The sequence below is a fragment of the Lethenteron reissneri genome, unplaced genomic scaffold (assembly GCF_015708825.2).
Source record: "Lethenteron reissneri isolate LAM-NWPU_2019-01 unplaced genomic scaffold, ASM1570882v1 scaffold_1640, whole genome shotgun sequence".
NCBI classification, from domain to species: Eukaryota; Metazoa; Chordata; class Hyperoartia; order Petromyzontiformes; family Petromyzontidae; genus Lethenteron; species Lethenteron reissneri.
In genome coordinates, this window is record NW_026891378.1 from 3,458,643 (window position 1) to 3,479,141 (window position 20,499).

Genomic DNA, 20,499 nt, shown 5'->3' on the forward strand with positions numbered 1-20,499 from the left:
CTATTGTAGTATTATATCCTCAAGATAACGTGTTACTGATAATAAATGTTTCAGTGCTAAGGACAATGCTGATGATGATGGACACGGATTGAATGATGGAATTTGGAAAATTACAAAACGGATTGTCTCACATTTTCTTAATCCAAGTCCACATCTTAGAGACGAGTTGCGCAACCAAATCACTCGAAATCGTGTGACTTAGTCACCTGCAGCTGCTTTGGCAAAATCTGTGCACAACAAAACACAAGTCTCAGTGACTAAACTGTCTGCCCCCTTTTCTGGTTACCACAACCCCCCACTTGCATCTCAATTGTAACTTTATCACAATTCGGAACTGTACAGCGCGTGATGATGCATTACGTTGCTATGATTCGCTAAGGAGATCGATGCTTGAAAGTAGTCTCGTTACACTGTGAGCAACCTGTTGCAGAGACGTCCACATAGAAGCGATTCAGTTGCATACACCCGAGTTGCCAAGTTGCACGCAAATGATGGCTTGGGTATAAGACGTACATAACTTATGTCAAGTTGTATTTTTCACAGAGCACAGTTCGTATCGATTTGAACAGTTGGCTACGTACAGTGTGAAACAAGTTCAACATACGTACGTGAATTATTGATCCCGTTTCCTAACTACAATGCAATACGCTGTCCGTGTACAGCCCTTTTGTCAATCCACTGCGGGATGAGGGCCGCCGCACGCTGTGCAGGTCGTGGGGGTTATTTGACCACGCTTAAGGGTACACAATAGTCGTGTGGTATGGGTACGGATTTGAGGAATTACCTCTGTGCTTAAAGATTGGAACAGTAATGCAAAGTTGTGACAATTAGCATTTTGATAATTGGTTCTTTACCCTTCTATCTGGCAACAAAACTGACACCTTGTTGCCAGATAGAAGGGTAAAGAACCAATTATCATATTTTTACTGGCAAATGAGGTCCCCATAAATTAGCATTTTTTTTATTTTTACAGTCCAACGTCGCATATCCGACTCGCTGGGGACTGAATCATTGGTGGCTTTGTGAAAAAGTCGGATGTGATTATAACGTTTTTAGAAACTGCCAGTTGCATTTTTAGGAACAAATAAGTTACTCGGCACCAACGAAGTGCAAACTTTTGAACGTGGGAAAATGTTTTATTGTACTTCAGAGATAAGCAGCTGTATGCTAGATTAAGAATGTGTGACTGCATGCGATAAGGTAAGATTTACAAACACCTTTGGAATGTATCGTTGCACCCTGCACAGTTACTGCTGAACTGGATGTGGGCAGTTTTGTTAGGGCGGACATTGTAAGAATATTTCAGACCAATTGTTGTTCTTTCACAATTACAACAATATTCGAAAAAAAATATTTAAAGCACGAATAGACGGCGACCTGAAACTCACAATCTCCCGCGCAATAAATAGTCTGGTTTCCATGAGGATTACCGTGCCACCACAGCTATGATGGATAATTATTTTTTCTTCAGTAACCTGCATAAAGGCCACTACTTCTGTGCACTATTCATTGCCTCGTCAAAAGCCTATGATACTGTTGACCATGATATTCTATGATAATTGGTTCTTTACCCTTCTATCTGGCAACAAAACTGACACCTTTTTACAAGGAGTCATGTTTGCATAGACCGCAATACCTGCAGTCATAAATACAAACAAAAGACATAACTCTGATAATGTGCACTGTCCTTGAAGTTGATTGGTCCACACCCGAGACAGCTTTCCTTAGAGCCTAGTCTCACATGGGTTGGACCAGAAGACGCCAAAAGGCGCACAACTCAAAGACAATGCACCATCAGAGTATGAGAGCTCGGGGCAAACATCTACACTATGGGGACCTCTTTTGCCAGTAAAAATATGATAATTGGTTCTTTACCCTTCTATCTGGCAACAAGGTGTCAGTTTTGTTGCCAGATAGAAGGGTAAAGAACCAATTATCATAATTTTACTGGCAAATGAGGTCCCCATAGTGTAGATGCTGACCCTATTTCCAGGCACAAAAGTTATGCTTCTTTCCAATGTCCATGTTGGTAAAGGACTAGTCAATGCAGCGATGGGACGGATAACTGACATCATATGGCTTATTTTCCGTTGAGCTCAGTTGTATGCAGAAGACATTCCATCATTAAAAATAGATTTTGGAGAGATTGCATTTCACTGAATTGAGCCGATGTCTGTCCAGTTCCTTGCCGAATATCCATTTGGAACAGCAGAAAGGCGCATGCTAACGCTCATCCTCTGTTGGGCTCCAACGGTCCACAAAATTCAGAGATCCAGCGTGAACTATACACCAAGCTTACAGGAAGCATTGTTTGCATCATAAAGGTACTGAATGAGATTAATGGACTAAGAGAATTGTCCTAATATAGTCAAGGATAGTAGATTTTTTTAATTATTTGAAACGGTTTTGATACTTTAACTCTAATATGTATAAAGAAATCTCAAACGTACAGAAATGTCATTCATACATTCATAACAATACAAACATACTAATTTAACTTTGCTATTTCATACATTTCAATTCAGCTTTTTGGGATATAGAAATTGTGAATGCATTGAAAGCAATTATTTAGACTAAAACGTATAAATAAATTAAGTCAAAACCTAGTTTTTGAATGCACATGCTTTTATTTCCAATCAAAAATAGAAAAATTAATTTGACCCCAGAATAAATTTAATTGATCTACTAAATAAAAGTGAGTGGTTTCCTTTCGATATGATACATTTATTTATGCCAGCCACCTACTTAATTCAAATTTAATAAATCCTGGGGTCAAAATAATGTATTTTCTTCGTTTGAATGCAAATAAAAGTAAGTGCATTGAAAAACTAGTTTTTTAACCTAATTTCATTTGTGTTGTTCTCTGCCCCCTGAACAATGCCCATTCTGTTGGAATATGCGCTGATGCCTACTAAATTGTCTGGTGAGTCTATGGGTTTCTGTGTTGTGAGTCTATGGGTGTCAATGTGAAACTAGAAAAGCGTCAAGCATGGGCTCGTTAACGTGCACCGTGTAGAAGACGGTGGTTTCAGGTGTTGGTGGGTTGTGGTCATTGTAGTAATTCATCGCTTTGTTACAATGTGGCTTTATTATGAAAAGGTTTATGGGCAGCTCCACGAGGAGTTTATTTCTTTATCCAGTTGAGAGTGACTAAGTCGGTGCGTGAGATGGTGAGTGAATGTTTGAAATAGAGCACGAGCGAATTAATGGGTGAGTGAGTGAGTGCGTGAGGTGATTTTAAGGTGAGGTATGTGAGGGTGAAGTGAGTTGAGATGGTGAGGATGAGATGAGTTGAAAAAAAGTGAGTTGAATTGAGGTGAGATGAGGTGTGTGAGAATGAGGTGAGATGATATGATTTTACAAGAGGTTATTTGAGATTAGGTGAGTTGACATGAGGTTTGTTGAAATGAACTTTGACCAGCAACCTCTGGCACCGAGACGTCGGCACTTTTCAGGGCGCGTCTTGTGACATGCATATGTGGGCGAGTGGGATTGTGCATGAGTGAGTGATATGGTGGTTGAGTGAGTGAGTGGGTGAGGTAATAAGTGAGTCGGTGAGGTAATGAGTGAGTAGGTGAGTGAATGAGTGAGTGGGTGAGTGAATGAGTGAGTGGGTGAATAAGTTACTAAGATCCTGAGTGAGTGAATGAGTGAGCAAATGCCTGAGATGGTGGGTGTGTTCATGAGTGAATTAATGGGTGAATATGTGAGTGGGTGAATTAGTGCCTAAGGTGGTTAAGTGAGATAGTGGTGAGTGATTGGGTGAGTGATAAGTGAGTTGGTGGGTCAGTGAATGAGTGAATGAAGGGGTAATTGAGTGACAGAAATGGCGAGAGGGTGAAATAGCGAGATGGTAGATAAGTGAGTGAGATGAAGAGTGAGTGAATGACGAAGTGAATGGATGAGTTGGTGAGATTGTGAGTAAATGAGTTGAGGACAGGGTGCTATGGTGTCGTTTGAGTCCCTGTCTCTCTGTGCCTCTTTCTCCCTGTACTCAATCTCGTTATCGATCCTTATTCCTCTTTGGACCCTCCACTGAATAAACACCCCCTGTACATTGAGCAGCACTGCCCATAGACTCAACACTGCCCATAGACTCAATGCTGCCCAAAGACTCAACACTGTTCATAGACTCTACACTGACCCTGCCCAAAGACTCAACACTGTTCATAGTCTCTACACTGACCCTGTACATGAAGCAGCCTCACTTCTTACCCTCTTTCTTTCTCTATAGTAAAGCCTGACCTCTTCTCCATTACCCTATCTCGTTGTCATGGATACAATATAACGTGGTTCACAGTGGTGTTCAATGATGGTACAATAGTCTGACTCGACGGGTTTCCGGTCCATTTGAAACTGAAATTATTTGGATGTGACTAGAGACCAGGTGGCCAAAACCCATTGGCACCTTCCAGTATACAAGGGGGTTGACTGTTAGAGCAGCACCAGCAAAAGAAGCAGCACCAGCGGGAGAAGCAGCGGCAACAGTGGAGGAGGCAATGGCACCAGCGGGGGCTGCAGCAGCACCAGCAGCAGTGAGCTGAGCGAGCAAGGCAGCTCCCCCTTGGGTGGAAGCAAAGACCCACGGCCTGGTGTGAGCATCAGAAGGGAGAAGGCAGATCCAACCCACTGTAGGCCACTTGGACTGATACCTAAAACCGCAGTGCTGGTTTCCCAGCCAGTGGATGCGGTGTGCCTATTGGGGATATTCGTGGGGTGTCTATAGTGCGCGTGGACAGTGGAGTTGGTTTTGGTGATGTGTGTGATATGGTGAAACGCATAACGACCACGACTGCTGAGACTGTGCGTGTGTCATGATTACGCAGGGTCATAGACGTGAGTGGGTTTAGATAGGCCGTGTTGGTGGCCCAACACAAATCTCACCCTACTGTCTGTAACCTGGCCAAAGCACAGAAGTAAAATTGCTCCACCGCTTAAAAGACTGGTCCATGGGTGTCGCTGCTTATTCCGCATTGTGGAGCCGACTGGCCTGCAAAATAGTTCACCATGGTGGAGGTATCATGTAGTAACGCTAGAGTTGGTTACCCACCTTCACAATCTTCCTCTTGCCTCCCCCTGCCCTTTCATGCTCTCTAAGTATCCCCTATCGCAGTCACCCATTTCTCAGCCTTTAACACGCCCCTGGCATCCATATCATTGTATTATATAACCTAATTTTAAACCACCGCTCAACTTGTGGAATGGCGACGCCACTTCCCTAGAGGTCCCCATGTTTTTTATAACGTATCTGTCACTTGCAGCGAAGGATAATCTGCGTAAATTGTCCTTCAACAAGTAAAGCCTCAATGAGTCTCTTTTCAAATAAATATTGTTTTGGGAGATTCAACCAATTCCTCTTCAAATTAGTGTTTTTGAATGTGCGAGAAACCTAACCACAACCCTGCAAGCAGCTCTTTTCGTTTCAGACTGTTGAGGACACCTGCAGTGCCCATGGAGGCCACCTGCTTTGAGTGGCGAGTCCCTGGCGGTGCACCGTGCCAGGCTCATTATTTATGGCCAATGTTTTGGACAAACTTCGTGAACCCTGTAGACCTGTTTGAGACCGGACTTTTTCAACTGAAGGACTGGACTAGACGTGCCGGGATTTGTTGGTGTTCAACTGTTGTGAGATTTGAGTCTTTCGCGTCACAATTATTTGGAGCTTGGTAGGTGAGTTAAACTGTGTTATGGGACAACCTACGTTATCTAAGTGTAATGCGAGCGTAAATGGGCTCGCTTGATGTGACGTAACAGGTGGAAGGAGTTAGGGTCACGTGGGGGAGAGGATTTAGGGACAGGAAGCGGAAGGGTTCGGGGAGAGAGTCAGAGTAAAGACAGGGGAAGGCCACGCGGGGCAGGAGGAGGAAAGTGGCGCGACCGCCACGAGCTGGAGACTCGGCACCGTCGGCCAACGGTGTCCGGGCACAGAGGCGACAGAGGACCAGCAGCAGGGCTGCATATCGGGCAGCAGTGGGGCTGCATAGCGGGCAGCAGTGAGGCTGCATAACGAGCGGCAGTGGGACTGCATGGTGGAGCAGCGACGGGGCTGCAGGAGCAACGGCAGCGGTGTGGCTGCCAAGCGGCAGGCAGAGGAGACACTGAGCGAGGACGCCGTGCGGGCAAGGTTGTACGAACCGAATAAAGGACAACGGAGACAGACACGGTGCAAGAGTCTTTTATTACATAAGCATGACGGATGGGCTCGTGAGTTTGTGTAATTGGAGGGTAGCTTTTGCCTTTGAGAGCATCTGTGTGGACAACAAGAGTGTTCATCGAGCCAAGATGGACCAACCTTCACAGAAGTGTGTTGACATGAGCTGAGTTGACAAGAGGTTAGTTGAGATGAGGTGATTTGAGATGAGGTGAGCTGACTTTATCTAGCCACCTCTGGCGCCTAGACATCTCTGCCCGGTCACAAGCAAACACATTCCAGGGTGCGCCTCATGATATGCAAATCAATCTGAAAGACTTTGTACTTTAACCTGCCTCACATTTAGGTGGCTTGTTCCTGGTTTAACGTCTCAGATGTCGCCAGAGACTGCGTGAGCTATAGCTAGAGACTGCGTGAGCTATAGCTAGATACTGCCGGAGCTACAGGCAGAGATAGCGTGAGCTACAGCAAGAAGCTGTCTGAGCTACAGCCAGAGACTGTGCTACAGAAAGACTGCCTGAGCTACATCCAGTGCCCGTCTGAGTGAAGCCACAGGGCCATGGCGAGTGCGGCTCCCAGTGGTAGCGAGGCTCCAGGGGAGTTGACCTGCCCTATCTGCCTGGACGCCTTCCGCTGCCCCTGCACGCTCAGCTGCGGCCACTCGTTCTGCATCAAGTGCGTGGAGGGCGCCTGGGATGCGGCAGAGTCCTTCTCCTGTCCACAGTGCCGAGTGACTTTCCCTCGGAGACCCAAGCTGAACAAGAACGTGACGCTCACCAACCTCATCGAGCAGCTGCGAGTGGCTGAGCCCGTGGCTGCCGATGCTACTGCTTCTGCTGTTTGCTGCGATCATTGCAGGAAGCCCGCAGTGAAGACTTGCCTCAAGTGTGAGACGTCGTTCTGTATGACTCACGTTGTGCCCCACCAGAAGTTGGCAAAGTTTAGTGACCACGTCCTTGTGTCGCCCGGTGTGAACCTGGAGAATCGATGGTGTATGGAGCACAGAGACGAATACCGCTTCTACTGCGTTAACGACGGACGCCTCGTCTGCAGGGACTGCACCGTCACTGTGGATCATCGAGGCCACGAGCTCGTCACTCTGAAGGTGGAGCACGACAAACGAAAGGTGAGGAGGAGGTTCTAAAGGCCACCGAGTAGTACTCATGATACCGCAGCATCAGTTGATGAACTCTCTCAACAGCAACATCTAATTATAACGAAACCACAGCGAGTGGCTCAGACTCATTTTTAAGTGGATTTAATATTTTACATGCCCGTCAATTTATTTTTCAAACGAGTGTTTGAAGAGTAAATTCATAGTACAGTCGACCCTTCTGCATCGCGACTTTCCCCATCGCGGTTTCGATATATCGCGGTGTCGGCATAAGAAATTAAATGGGTATTTTTGGGGAGTTTTTGGGATATTTGCGAAAGCCACAAACGAACACGCAAAGGCCAGCAGATGACACGTAAGAAGTTTAGTGACTCAAATGCATAAAATTATATGTACAGTACTGTATAATATTAATGTATTTTATATTTTAACTAGCTTGTTTGTCCGTCCAACGACGGGTGTATATTGCAGTAAATCTGAAATATTCAATAAAAAAAAGAGTTAGTTTGCGAAAATACTTCGGTTCTATGCGCTGGTTTGGAGGACACCAAGCGTGTTTATGGCAGCCTCTCACTTGATATCTCGCAGTGACCTCGCAGTGATCTTTGTATCTCGCGTTTCTCGTATCTTTTTGTACCGCTTCACTCGCCAAGGGGACCAATTTGACCAAAACATTTTAAGCGTTTTTTTCAGATCACGGGGGGCCTGCGCCCCAAAACCCCGCGATGTTGAAGGGTCGACTGTATCCAGGTGTAGTGGGTTAAATTCAGGCGCACACTGGAACTTTGGAGGCAACACTATTTATTCAGTAACATAACAATTAACACTTAACATAACGACTTAAGGTGGTAGCCACCTTTCATAACTTAACCAACACACGGGGATACTACATCACTGGACCAGGACAGCCCAACACGCTGCCTGGTCCACTAGCGGAGACCGGAGAGCTTCATCCCAGAGATGACCCAGCAGCACAGCAGAACATCACATAACAACCCAGCTCTCCATCCACACCCTGCTTATAACCATTCCGGCGTGGCCGGCTCCGCCCCAGGCCAGGCCCCCCTTCCCAATCCTTCGGGAAGGCCCAAAATCCAACCACGTGATTCCCCTGGGGCCCCTGGCCCCCTTTTATCTGGTCACGTGTCCTGTTCGGTTCACGGCCCGACACGACCCCTGTGAAACCTGCCTACAGCCCCCATACTGAGCCAATACAGTAGTGTCGTTCTACTACACTACACAGGCATCAGGGTCCGGTTCGAACCTACGACCTCCTGTATAGCAGGCAAGGCAGATAACATCTCACCATTCTGGTGCCTTGTCCACCCACTACGACTCGGATAGCCCCGCCCACTACTCATGTAGCCCCACCCACCATTCGGGTAGCCCCTCCCACCAACTCTGATAACCCCGCTCATTACTAAGGTAGCCCCGCCCACTACTCCAGTAACCCTGCCCACTGCTGAGGCAGCTCCACCCACTACTCAGGTAGCTCCACCCTCTACTTAGGGAGCTCTGTTAACTGCTTCGGTAGCTTCACCCACAACATAGGAAGCCCTGTACACGTTTGAGCTCCTCGTGAAATTAGTTCCTTGCAGTGCTTGCTCCCCCAGCCTCCATTGCTTCACCAGGGCTACTGCCCCCGTCACTGTAGAGGGGTTTGCGTGGAGTTGGGGTGAGAGGAGACGCTCAGAGAGTGAGTGGAGTCTCCCCTGGTGACGTCTCTCACAGAAACAAGTGGGAGAGGAGACGCGGGCGGTGGAGGAGAAGAGGAGGGAGGCGGAGGAGTCCGTGAGGCGGATGGAGGCCACTCGCCGGGACGTGCAGGTACCACGTCTGGGCCGGACTCTGTGACCCTGTGACTCCACTCTGAGTAGGGTTTGTGATGGAGGACAACTCTATTCATTCATGTGGACTTCCATTGGCTCTAAACACATGATGGGACTAAATACACAATAATCAGGACAAGCAAAGAGGTGGTTCTCATCTACACTGAGAAACTGAAGCAGTGGTGGAAATTATACATTCCCATATCTCCATACAACTTACTACTTCAATGACTGTAAACTATATTTATCTCGGCCTCGCTGTGCGCTGCGTTGCACCGCTAGTCGAGTAGATAACCTTGCGTTCAATAAACCCTCGGAGCCAGGATGAACGTCTAACTCCAATCGCCATTTATTGATTGTAACAAGATAAAACTGGTGAGAAAACACAGATACAGCATCTGTTATAATCCGGAAACACCAACACAATAAACACCACAGCATCAGAACATTGTCTTAGATAATAATAGATCCTGGACGGACCAGGCCCCTACATTACCACTGAACAACTAGACAAAAGCACAAGCCGGTGTGTTGCATACAGGCACATCGTGTATTCATCCCACTGCACCCCAAATGTACAGCATTACACATAACACTAAACTGTGGATGAGATACTTCGTCATCCTTACTCTCAGGATCGCAACATAGGCACAAGTCTGACTCGACCTACTAAATCACAAGTAACATTCACAATAAGGAAAGTAGCAGGCTTCATTACTAACTAGGCCTCGTATTTACTACAACAACTTAACGGCACCATAAAGGCATTTACATCACTATAACGGTCATTCCAACGTTACAACAGCATTGCCAATATTATAGGAATATAAACAACTTACAGACAATGCTTCTTAAGCTCCAACAATGGACAACTGCGGCTGTGGTCTCACTGAGATGCGATGCGTGCCGCCATCTTGACTTATCTGTGTAATGGCCAACGCCCGCGTGGTACAGTGGAAATCTAAAATCGTAACTTCCTGGTCACGTGACCAAAATTAGCATAAAAAAACAGGAACTTCCTGTGAACGTACGCTCCACATCTGCCGTGAGGCAAGACAATATTGGTCAGATGAGGTGGTACGTACCTCTTATCCAATACTCTGGTGGCAGAGTTGGTGGATCACACACAGACTGTTGTACACCATCTTACTGAAACCAATCAGGCTTTAGGGTGGCCAGGTGGCAGTATAGCAAGTGGTTTCAAGATCCCCTCTCTTCATCCATACATGTTTTTTTCACATTCAAAACATTCATTTAAAGAGGAATTGGCCTAACGTCCCATTTCCTTAAGGCTCATTGCAGATTTCCCTTCACTTCATGCGACGGTAAACAAAGCATCGTCCTGATAACCTTGCGCAATGAGAATGGCACAGAAGCTAAATGTACTCATAATGGTATTTTATTATTTCATTGCCTCACAGTCCCCACCAGTTATGGCGAATCGTGTTGTAGTGAAAATGCATAACGGAGTTATCAGAGGCAGAGGAAGAAGGAGGCCTCAGTGCTGCAGACTCGTATCACTGTCTAGACACCTTCACAGTTGCACTCGGGTCACACCAACCTGAATGTCATTTCACAAAGGACCAGACATTTAATGAACAGAGGTGGCATTCTCTTTGCAGGGATCCATGACAGATGAAAAGGCCTCAATCTCGGTCAGATTCACCCACGCGAGAGCAGCGTTGGATGCGGAGGAGAAGGCGGCTTTAGTGCATCTGGAGCAGAATGGGTGCGAGCTGCTGTCCCAGATCGAGAAGAAGATCGCTCGCTACCAGCACGAGATCAGTGAGCTCCAGGCAGCAGCCACTCGCCTGCAGGCACTAGCGCAGGAAGGGGACTCGCTCGCGTTCCTACAGGTGAGCGATGAGTCTCCAGTGTCGTTATTGGCACAGAGCCCTCTTACCAGCAGCAGCAGAGGGAGGCTCCTGAATGAGAGCTCGCATCCACTGGGCTTGAGAACACAGCTCCACTCATGGACTCGCATCGCAGCTCCAGTGGCTGCCATTTGGAAGGCCAGCTCATATTTTCTCAGTTAAATTAATTCTCTCTCCCGTCCTTTAATAGATTCCCATTAAGTTGATTTCATTGTGAATTTAAACTAAATGGTATTGGAATTGCACATTTTAAATCAACCCTACAACAATGTACATGGTATTCATGATTATCATCAGTCATGATCTATCCACTGATGGATGAAGGCCTCCCCAAGCCGTTGCCACATCTCATGATGCCGCGATGCAACAATCCACCAGCGCCTGCTCACGAGCTGATGTCATCTCTGCATCTTGCTTTGTGGACCTCATCTTGGATGCGCGACCTTCAGTGTTCATATTATGGAAGCTAATACAATTACGAGGTCTCATACGTATTACTGTAATTACATTCTTGTGTATTCAACACCACTTCGGAAAGACCTGCAACGTGTGCATTGACGACATATATGAATCTCAACACTGATTAATATCAACTGGTCTTACTCTGAAATAGTTGCCCTGCAAATCAGTGTTAATCCTCATAGGGGTGGCGAGATGTTAACTACCTCGCCTGGTTTCCCGAAGGTCGGGGATTTGATCCCAACACTGACGTCCTTATTAATTTGTAATTTTCATGTCTCTTTCCATGGTCGCATCGATTTTTCTCCGGGTCTTCCAGTTTTTCACTCCACATTGGAAACGTGCGTTCAGAATATTGGGCTGCTTTCAATTCCCACGTGATGAACCACTTTGTGAGCTATCATTTGTGGCCAGGTCGCTTCTGAAAAAGAGCTAAATAGCTCCGTGGACCTTACCTGGAAATATAAAAATAGTAGTTTATGGTTGACTATCAAGCAGTCTCACTGAAATATTTGCCCCGTAAGTCAGTGTTGGTGAGCCAAGACTTTGGGTTGATATCCACCCGGGTTGTTGCAATTGGAACTCCACTGATCACAAAGGATTGGAGGCAGTCACAGTAACGCATATCTCTCTCCCATAGGGGCACCTGGAGGAGACGCGCAGGTAAAAGACGACTATCACTCATGACTCGACACACGACAACATGGGACTGAGTGTGGGGTGCGGGCAGTGAGACATTGGCTGTGTGTGGTGATGCTGTGTGGTGAAGCTGTGTGGTGATGCTGTGTGTGGTAATAGTGTAGTGGTGATACGCGCTGGGGTAAGGATCGTGTGCCAGCGCGTAGTGATTGGCTGTGTGTGTTGGTGACGCGCGCTGACGGTGAAGGATCAGGGGTCAGCGCGGGGTCAGGGGTTATGAGGCGGTGATTGGCTGGGTATCGGTGACGCGCGCTGACAGCGAGGGGATCTTGAGGCAGCGCGTGGGGATTGGTCAACTAAGGGGGTGCTCACGTCGAGGTCCGCATACGCTCCGTCTCCCGGGAGCGGAGGCTATATAAGGCGGTGCGCACAGGCGCACTGGGAGTTGGTGACCAGCGAAGACCGAAGACGGAGGAGGAAGAGATAGGGCCCTGAGGCACCTAGTCCCGCTGTCCTTGTAAGGACCGGGGCCCTGTGTGGCTCAGAGGCGGGACCCTGGGACCCGGGGCCGAACGTCCGTGTGAGGGCCGGCCCGCGGGACCCAGAGGTTGTGACCCACGCCCAAGCTGGGGTGGGCCTGTAGGCTCCACGGACACTACGGGGCTGGAGTGGCTGTGAGCGTGCAGCGTGAGTGTGTAGTGTGAGCCGTAGTAACCACATGTGTCAAGTGGAGTGTGTAGTGTGAGCCGTAGTAACCACATGTGTCAAGTGGAGTGTGTAGTGTGAGAAGTAGTGACCACACGTGTCAAGTGGAGTGTGTAGTGTGAGAAATAGTGACTACACGTGTTATCGTGAGACGACAAGGTTTAATAAAAAGTGTGCTACCCGTCAAGTGGTTTCCTGCCGTCATTCCGAATACTTCAATAGTAATTATGTGTGTTGATGCTGTAATTGTGAGATGAGTGATGATGCTTTGTTTGATGAGTGCCTGTGTGGAGCTGTGATGATCCCACGCGTTATGATGCTGTGATACGTGTCTATGTGATGGAGCTGTGATGATCCTGTGAGTGACGATGCTCTATGTGAGACAGCAGCCATGTCTGTTCTGCTTTCACAGGACAGGGAGGGTTACAGCAGCTCCACCCTCAGCTTTTAGCCAAGAGGACATTGCCTCGCTTAAAGTTCTGGAGACAACTGCAGTCAAACTCCTGTGTGAGTTCTTCAGTGTGAATCATGGGTGATGGGGCCATCTTCACAATAAATGATCACCGTGTGTGTGTGCTCGAGAGCGACTCAGCCTCAAATTATTACCTGGTGTTGTGCGTAAACATCACCACTAGGGAGACAAAGGTGGTCGGGCGTGGTGCTGGCCACCCACCTCGTGTGCATTGCCAGCCATCATAGACCTTTACGGTCATCACTTGTCCCAATAGTCTGTGAAAGCTACACAGGGGATCTTAGTCTTTGTTCACATCCCAATGCAGGACCCTACAGAACAGAGCCATGAGACCCAGTGTGGTGTTCTTGGGTAAATGATCAGCATGAAGAGTCAGAGGTAATTGTGATGTTGAGATGGAGTGTGTGCCTGTGAATGTGTCTGTGTATTTGTTCGTGGGGGGAGTGGTGGCATAGTGGTTAGCACACTGCATTACGAACCCAGTTACCTAGGTTTGATTACCCGTGTTGTATATATAGGCCTTTTTCCAAAAAATTACATTAAGAATTATTCTGCCAATATATTTTTTTTAAATAATGAATCGGGGTGTAGCATAAGGCACAAACAAAAAAATATAACAACCACCCTCACCCCTCACCCCCCCCCCCCACGAGCAGCTGCGCCTCACACTCAAAACCAGGCAGCCGGAGATAAACCATAAAAGGTAATTTCAAAAAAACCTTGGTACAAAGGAAAGAGAGGAGGAAGTTTTCTAATGATATTCTGGGGAGATCTCATCACAACTTCAAAAGGCCCCCTCAACACAATGCATATGATTCCAAGAACACAGGATGAGATGTTACTATCCTTTGTGCAAGCACTTTCAAGAGTTCATGAACAGTGAGCCTGGTGAAATTTGGGGAGCGCATCGTCAGTAGTGTACCTTTGGTTCCTAGGGTGTTTCGGCCTTTCATACTATACACCCTCCCCACAGGCGGCCAGCGACAGGGTGATCAATCCTACGCTTGCGTCCCATTCCCAATTAGTCATAGGAGTTGCCTTGTTGTAGATAGCCAACATCCCATGGGACTATGCATGGCAGGGGCGTCCTCCTCCCTGAATCAAGCATTGTTGACCGCATACCTCCTGGCCGTCTCACTTTGGGGCCCAGCTGGGGTCTTTCCTCTTCATCCAGAGCCACTGACTGCTGCCTTCTGCCGCCTCCGATACAGCTCTGATTGCCGAACGCTGGCTCTGGCCCTTAATTCCCAGGTCTCTAAGCAGTCTGGTTGTAGATGTTGCCACAAAACCTCTGCAGCCCACCTCCACTGGTCGGACTTCTGTGTTCCAGCCATGATGCCGTGCTTCGGCAGCTAGATCGGCATAGCGCAGATGTTTTCGCTCATAAGCCTCATCTACTGAGTCCTCCCAGGGTACTGTGAGCTCAATGATGAAGACCTTCTTGAGCGAACGGGACCAGAGCACAATGTCAGGTCTTAGGGTGGTGGTTGCGATCTCCGGAGGAAACACAAGTTGCCGGCCAATGTCAGCTAGCATTTTCCAGTCGCGGGCCAAGCGCAGCTGGTCTTGCTCTAATGGTGTAGAGCAGAGTACTAAGCGCCATGATTCATGTTTTAATTGTTTTCGATTCTCTTAATACAACGGTTAAAAGTTCAGAACTTAGCGACAAAGATTAAGTCGGCATCAAAAACCACCAACACACTCACCCTGATTAAAAACCAGACTGCAGTCACGTTGGTGGCCTTGATTTAGTAAGTATCTTATTTTACGCTCATTTACCTCACATTGTTCTAACCTCAGGACATCAAAATTTGACTCAAGTGAAACAGCACAAATTCCTAGATACAGACAGACAACAAAGTTAAATAAACCCTAAGAAATACGTGGTTATAACAATGCTAAATCACAAATCATGAGAACTGTATCCTGCGGTGAGATTTGAATTTGGAGACCTAACATAAACACACTAAGACATGATCAGTAAATGTTAAAGCGAGAATAATTGTATTATCCCGATTGATAATACAACCCTAGACAACGAAGCTGAGCTTAATTTAGCATAATTGCATCAAACTTGCATATCTTCTTACAATAATTGTATTGTCCCGATTAATAATACGACCCTAGACAATGAAGCTAAGCATAATTAGCAGAACTGCATACATTAGCATAATCGCATACATTGGCATACGTTAATATGATTATCTCCCTAATTAGCATAATAATTATATACATTAGCATACTTTCGGATAATTAAGCATTTTTCCAATCTTCATTACATTTTTATTATTAATTTGTCAAGACCCGACATATACAACACCTGCCATGGCTAACATCAGTGGCAGGTGATATCTGATTAAGTCCTGGGCCTCTGCTAAGCAGTTTAATCCTCAAATGAGTTCCTGATGATGGTAATGGTCATAATTATGGTGATAGTGGTCGTGATGATGATGGCAATGATGATGTTAGTGATGTGAGTGATTGGAATGGTGATAGCATTGGTGATGGTGTTGGTCGTGGTGATGTCAGTGACGGTCTTGGTGATGGTAATGATGATGGCATTGGCGATAATATAGGTGGTGAAAGTTGAGATGGTTTTGCTGATGGCGCTGATAGTAGTAGTGATGGTATTGGTTATGGTGATCATGGTAGTGATGGTGGTGATGATGATTTTGATGGTTGTTGTGATGGTTGTGATCTTGGTCGTGTTGGTGATGTTGGTGATAGTGATGAAGATGGTGGTGATGGGGATAGTGGTGATGGCCGTGGTGATGGTAGTGATGGTGCTAGTGGTGGTGATGGTTGTGATGTTGCTTATTGCGATAGTGATGTTGTTGATGTTTATAGTGTTGATGATGGTGGTGGTGATGGTGATGTTTATGTTGTTGTCATTGATATTAATGGCGAGGATGGTTGGTGATGGTGATGTTTGTGATGTTATTGTTGATGGTGAATATGATGGTTCATGACGTTGATGGTGGTGATGGTGGATAATGGTGATGGCGGTGTTCTGTAGTGATGTTGTCATCGCTGTTGTCACAGACGGACGCTCACCGACTCTGGACACAAACTCAGCTCATGACCAACTCCAGATCTCCTCGGATCTCAGGACGATGACGCTGAAAGCTGCCTCCCAGGGTCGTCCCAATCACCCACAACAGTTTCATGGCTGTGCACAAGCCCTGTGCTGTGAGAGCTTCTCGTCGGGCCACCATTACTGGGAGGTGGACGTGGGGAAGGCACGTGGGTATCGGGTTGGAGTCGCATACGGGACGATCCCACGGAAAGTGGATCATGCTGCACAGCTGCTAGGAGGGAGCGACGCATCCTGGTGTTTAGAGAAACGTGACGACAACTTCTCAGTGGTTCATAATGGAGTGAAGACTGCACTGTCGGTGAGGGGAGCCCCCTCCCCCCGCAGAATCGGGCTTCACCTGCACTGGGAGGGGGGGCTCCTGGCCTTTTACCGCGCCGACTCCATGGAGGTGATCCACGAGATTAGGCAGAGATTCTTGCAGCCTCTCTACCCTGGGATGTGGGTGTGGCTTTTTAATGAACCATTGAAGATCGTGGATCTGAGTCGTGCATCCTGAGGATTAGGACAGATAGAAACCGAGACAGAAACCCAAGAAACCGAGACAGAAACCCAAGAAACAGAGGAGAGGGGGGATAGTGAGGAGAGGGCGAAGTGATAGTGAGGGGAAGGTGGAACGGAGGGTGAGGGAAGCTGAGCGTTAGGGGAGGGTGAGGTTAGGGGAGGGTGGGGTGATGGGAGGGTGAGCTTTAAATTGAGGGGTGAGGTGAACACTCAAGGGGTGTTTGCGCCGCACACGTAAGGGTGTCTACATCCACGTCCGTAACGGTTAGCCCTGGGGGGCTGGGGTGGCGCTGTGATCCCCCAGAGCCCCAACCCTCGGGGGGGAATTATTATTTAAGACGGGGAGCCGGTAGGCTCGGGGTCGAGTATCACAGCTTAACCAGCGAAGACCAGCAGGATAGGCCCTGGGACTCCCCTGGCTCGCTGTCCTTCTAAGGATCGACCAGGGCAAGCAAGTGGCGCGGTCCTGAGAGCCCAGAGCCGATGCTCTTGTACGAGCCGGTCTGGTTGGCTAAGGGTGCCGAGATCCGAGCTTGGCCAGAGCCGGATCAGATAGCCTCCCCTAGCTCTCTAGTGGAGGACCTGGGAGCAGACTAGCCGGGCTAGCGCTAGGGGTGTCTCCCTGTTAGACGGGTGAAGGGGCCGTTACCCCTTCAAGTATTGTGTTCTGCCCTTTGGTTGAATAAATAAGTGTGCCTCCGACTACGTCGTCTCTGTCTCACTGAGAACCCACTACACATGGAAGGGGAGGGTGAGATTCAGGTTTGTGTGCGTGAGCGATGTCGCCTGTGAAGTACAAATCGCCGGTGCAGAAGTTTGAGGGATTTTATTTAAATCTGAGTGGGGAATCAGCGCAGCCCCAGAGTTCGCGTGGCCGCTCCTTCACCTGCAGTGCGCACTCACGCCACCATGCCTCATCATCCCTGCGATTCACCATCATCACCATCATCATCCCATCATCACTACCATCACCCCATCATCATGATCACCGCCATCAACACGGCCCCCATCATAATCACCATAGTCATCACCACCACCATCATCGCCATCATCACCAACAGCATTATCACGACCACCATCACCATCATCATCCACCATCATGATCACGATTACTATCAACACCACCAAAACCAACATTCACAATCACCATCACCAACATCATCATCACAATCATCACTATCACTGTCAAAACCACAATCACCACCACCACCACCACCGTCATCATCATTACCACCATCATGATCATCTTCCTCATTACCATCAACCAGGCGTTGCTTAAACCAAGGCTCACAAAGTTTTGCCAACTGGATTCCTGGCCGCCTGCCTGTATGTACTGTATGTATGTTGAAATTATATTGCAATGTATGTGTAGTAAGTAGAGGAGGAGACGATGTCGAAGTTGAGACACACTGTTTATTAACTCCGGGACAGATACAATAGTTGAAGGGGTATCGGCCCCTTCACCCGTACTATGGGAAACCCACCCTAGTACTAAGCCCTCTGTCCTGTCCCCCAGTCCTCCTCTACTGGGCTACGGGAGGCTGACTGATCTGGCCCTGGCAAGCACAGATCTCGGCACCAGCTAACCAGCCTTGCCCTGATAAGGGCAGCGGTCTGGAAGCTCTTGGGCCGCGCCACTGGCTTACCCGGCTCGGCCCTTATAAGGACGGCGAGACCGGGGAGTCCCAGGGCCTAATCTCCGAGTCTTGGATCTTCACTGGTCAGCTTCGTGTCGAACTGCTCTCGAGCTCTTTGGGTTCCACCTTTTATAGGGATCGCCTCCGAGGGCTGGGGGCGTGGGCAATAACTGATGCGGACGTCGGTGTGACCCCCCGTGTATGTGAGTGCCGACAGCCCTGTGTTTGTTGTCCGCCGTTTCTCCCGTAATAACCCCTACATCACCCCCCCCCCCCTGTACAGCTCGCAGCCGTCCCGGCTGCAACAATCCCTCAACCCCCAAGAATAAAGATTAACACCGTCAATACACGTGTGCCTCGTAACAGTAACAATAACAAGAACAAGCGTAACATCAACCGATGGTTCCCTATAAAAAAAAAAAAAACCCCCACCCGGAACCGCAACACATATACAGAACGGTATAACAGCACATGCAATCAGCATATCGCGATCACACGCGTACATTGAAGCACAATAGCAAGCAAATCTGCAGGCGACCAACACACCATCAATCCCGTCGTAACTTTTCAACCACAACACAGTTATTCCCTCTCATGCAACGACCGCATCGCACACAGCACCTCGCAGCACAATACAGCCCAAAAAAAACATTTTTTTTCTTTTTTTTTCAATTAAGCCCATCGCGCACGGTGACCCACGAGATGGTACAGCACAGGATACCCGACGCTCCCACGTTAATAATTAACTTTACCATCAAGATAACAACTCCACGCAGCAGCGCACACACTCCCTTTGAAACTCAGCAACCACAGCCGACTCTCCGTCCATTCCCAACACACGCACACACTTACATGGACAGCAAGCAACAAGCAGATAGCGTGGTCATCGTTATTACACACACATACAACCATTAAAAAAACATATATACAATGAGCGGGTTCCGCAGCAACGGAACACGTGCGGAAAGCTAATCATAACAACCGGCGCGTTTTGGCGCGAGTCCGTGCAGTGGGCCCGTCACAAGGGGCCGGCTTGGTAGAGTCGGTGGCAGGTGTTGCATCAGCAGGTGCCTGGTCGTCCGGTTTCCCGGACGTGCCAGCGCCGCCCCCCACGGGGGAGGCTGGCAGCCAAGAGGGCTTCAGTCCTGGGGCTCCTGAAGACGGGACAGTCATTAGTGGATCAGAGGCTGGCATCGATCCCGCCCCCCCGGAGTCAGAGGACTCCCCACATGTTCGGCCATTTACGTGGGAGGAAGCGTGCGGAGCAAAAAATGGCTTTAACCGTGAAGGGTGCACAAACCACCGACGCTTCCCCCACTTAATGCGCACACATTGAGGCCGCACAACCTGCACAATTTCAACGGGGCCCCTCCATGGTCGCAACAACTTAGCCGAGGTGGCCAATGGCACCTGGGGGCAGTGCAACCATGCTCGGTCGCCCGGGTGCCATTCGTGCGTGTGAGTCCGGCGCGACCGCAATCTCTCGTTTTGTTTCTGGCGAGAGTCAGAGTTTTGCATGGCCGCCTGCCGTGCCTCCGCCAAGCGAAGGATGTTAAATTTAACATGGTCGGCGATTTTCGACTTAGCATGAGGCGCGGCAATCGTCAGCTGAGTCGCGACAGGCGGGTCAACCTCGCGACCATACATCAAAAAAAATGGCGAGAACCCGGTCGCCGCGTGAGGAGCCATCCTGTATGCCGCCAGGACTCCCCCGATCCGTAGATCCCAATCGTTTTGGGACTCAGATACCTGGTGGGATAGCATGGACGTAAGAGTCCTATGCAAGCGTTCCACCATCCCATCCGTTTGTGGATGGTAAGGCGAGGTACGAACTTTCTTTGTACCCAGAAGGCCACATACCTCGTGTAAAAGGGTACTAGTGAAATTCTTTCCCTGATCGGTCAACAACCGTTCCGGAGCGCCCTTGTCGAGGACGTAGCCCTGAACAAAAGCCTCCGCAACGGCCGCTGCGGACTGGTTGGCGAGGGGCCAAGCCATAGGCCATCGCGTGAAATATTCCA

The 20,499-nt window shown here is 48.4% G+C and overlaps 1 protein-coding gene across 1 annotated transcript; it reads left to right on the forward strand.

The window, feature by feature from the left end:
- Positions 1 to 6,538: 6,538 nt before the first annotated feature.
- Positions 6,539 to 16,917, forward strand: LOC133339042 (E3 ubiquitin/ISG15 ligase TRIM25-like). The gene is made up of 6 exons (XM_061547166.1): positions 6,539 to 7,277; positions 8,997 to 9,092; positions 10,717 to 10,950; positions 12,068 to 12,090; positions 13,184 to 13,278; positions 16,286 to 16,917. Exons 1-6 carry the CDS (start codon positions 6,711 to 6,713, stop codon positions 16,834 to 16,836), a joined length of 1,566 nt encoding a protein of 521 aa, XP_061403150.1. The 5' UTR covers positions 6,539 to 6,710; the 3' UTR covers positions 16,837 to 16,917.
- Positions 16,918 to 20,499: the final 3,582 nt, after the last annotated feature.

Excerpts from the sequence above, each read along its gene's own strand:
- LOC133339042 (XM_061547166.1), top strand. The coding sequence starts at position 6,711 with ATGGCGAGTGCGGCTCCCAGTGGTAGCGAGGCTCCAGGGGAGTTGACC. Across the intron at positions 7,278-8,996 it reads TGGAGCACGACAAACGAAAG|AAACAAGTGGGAGAGGAGAC; the intron begins GTGAGGAGGAGG and ends CGTCTCTCACAG. Across the intron at positions 12,091-13,183 it reads CACCTGGAGGAGACGCGCAG|GACAGGGAGGGTTACAGCAG; the intron begins GTAAAAGACGAC and ends CTGCTTTCACAG.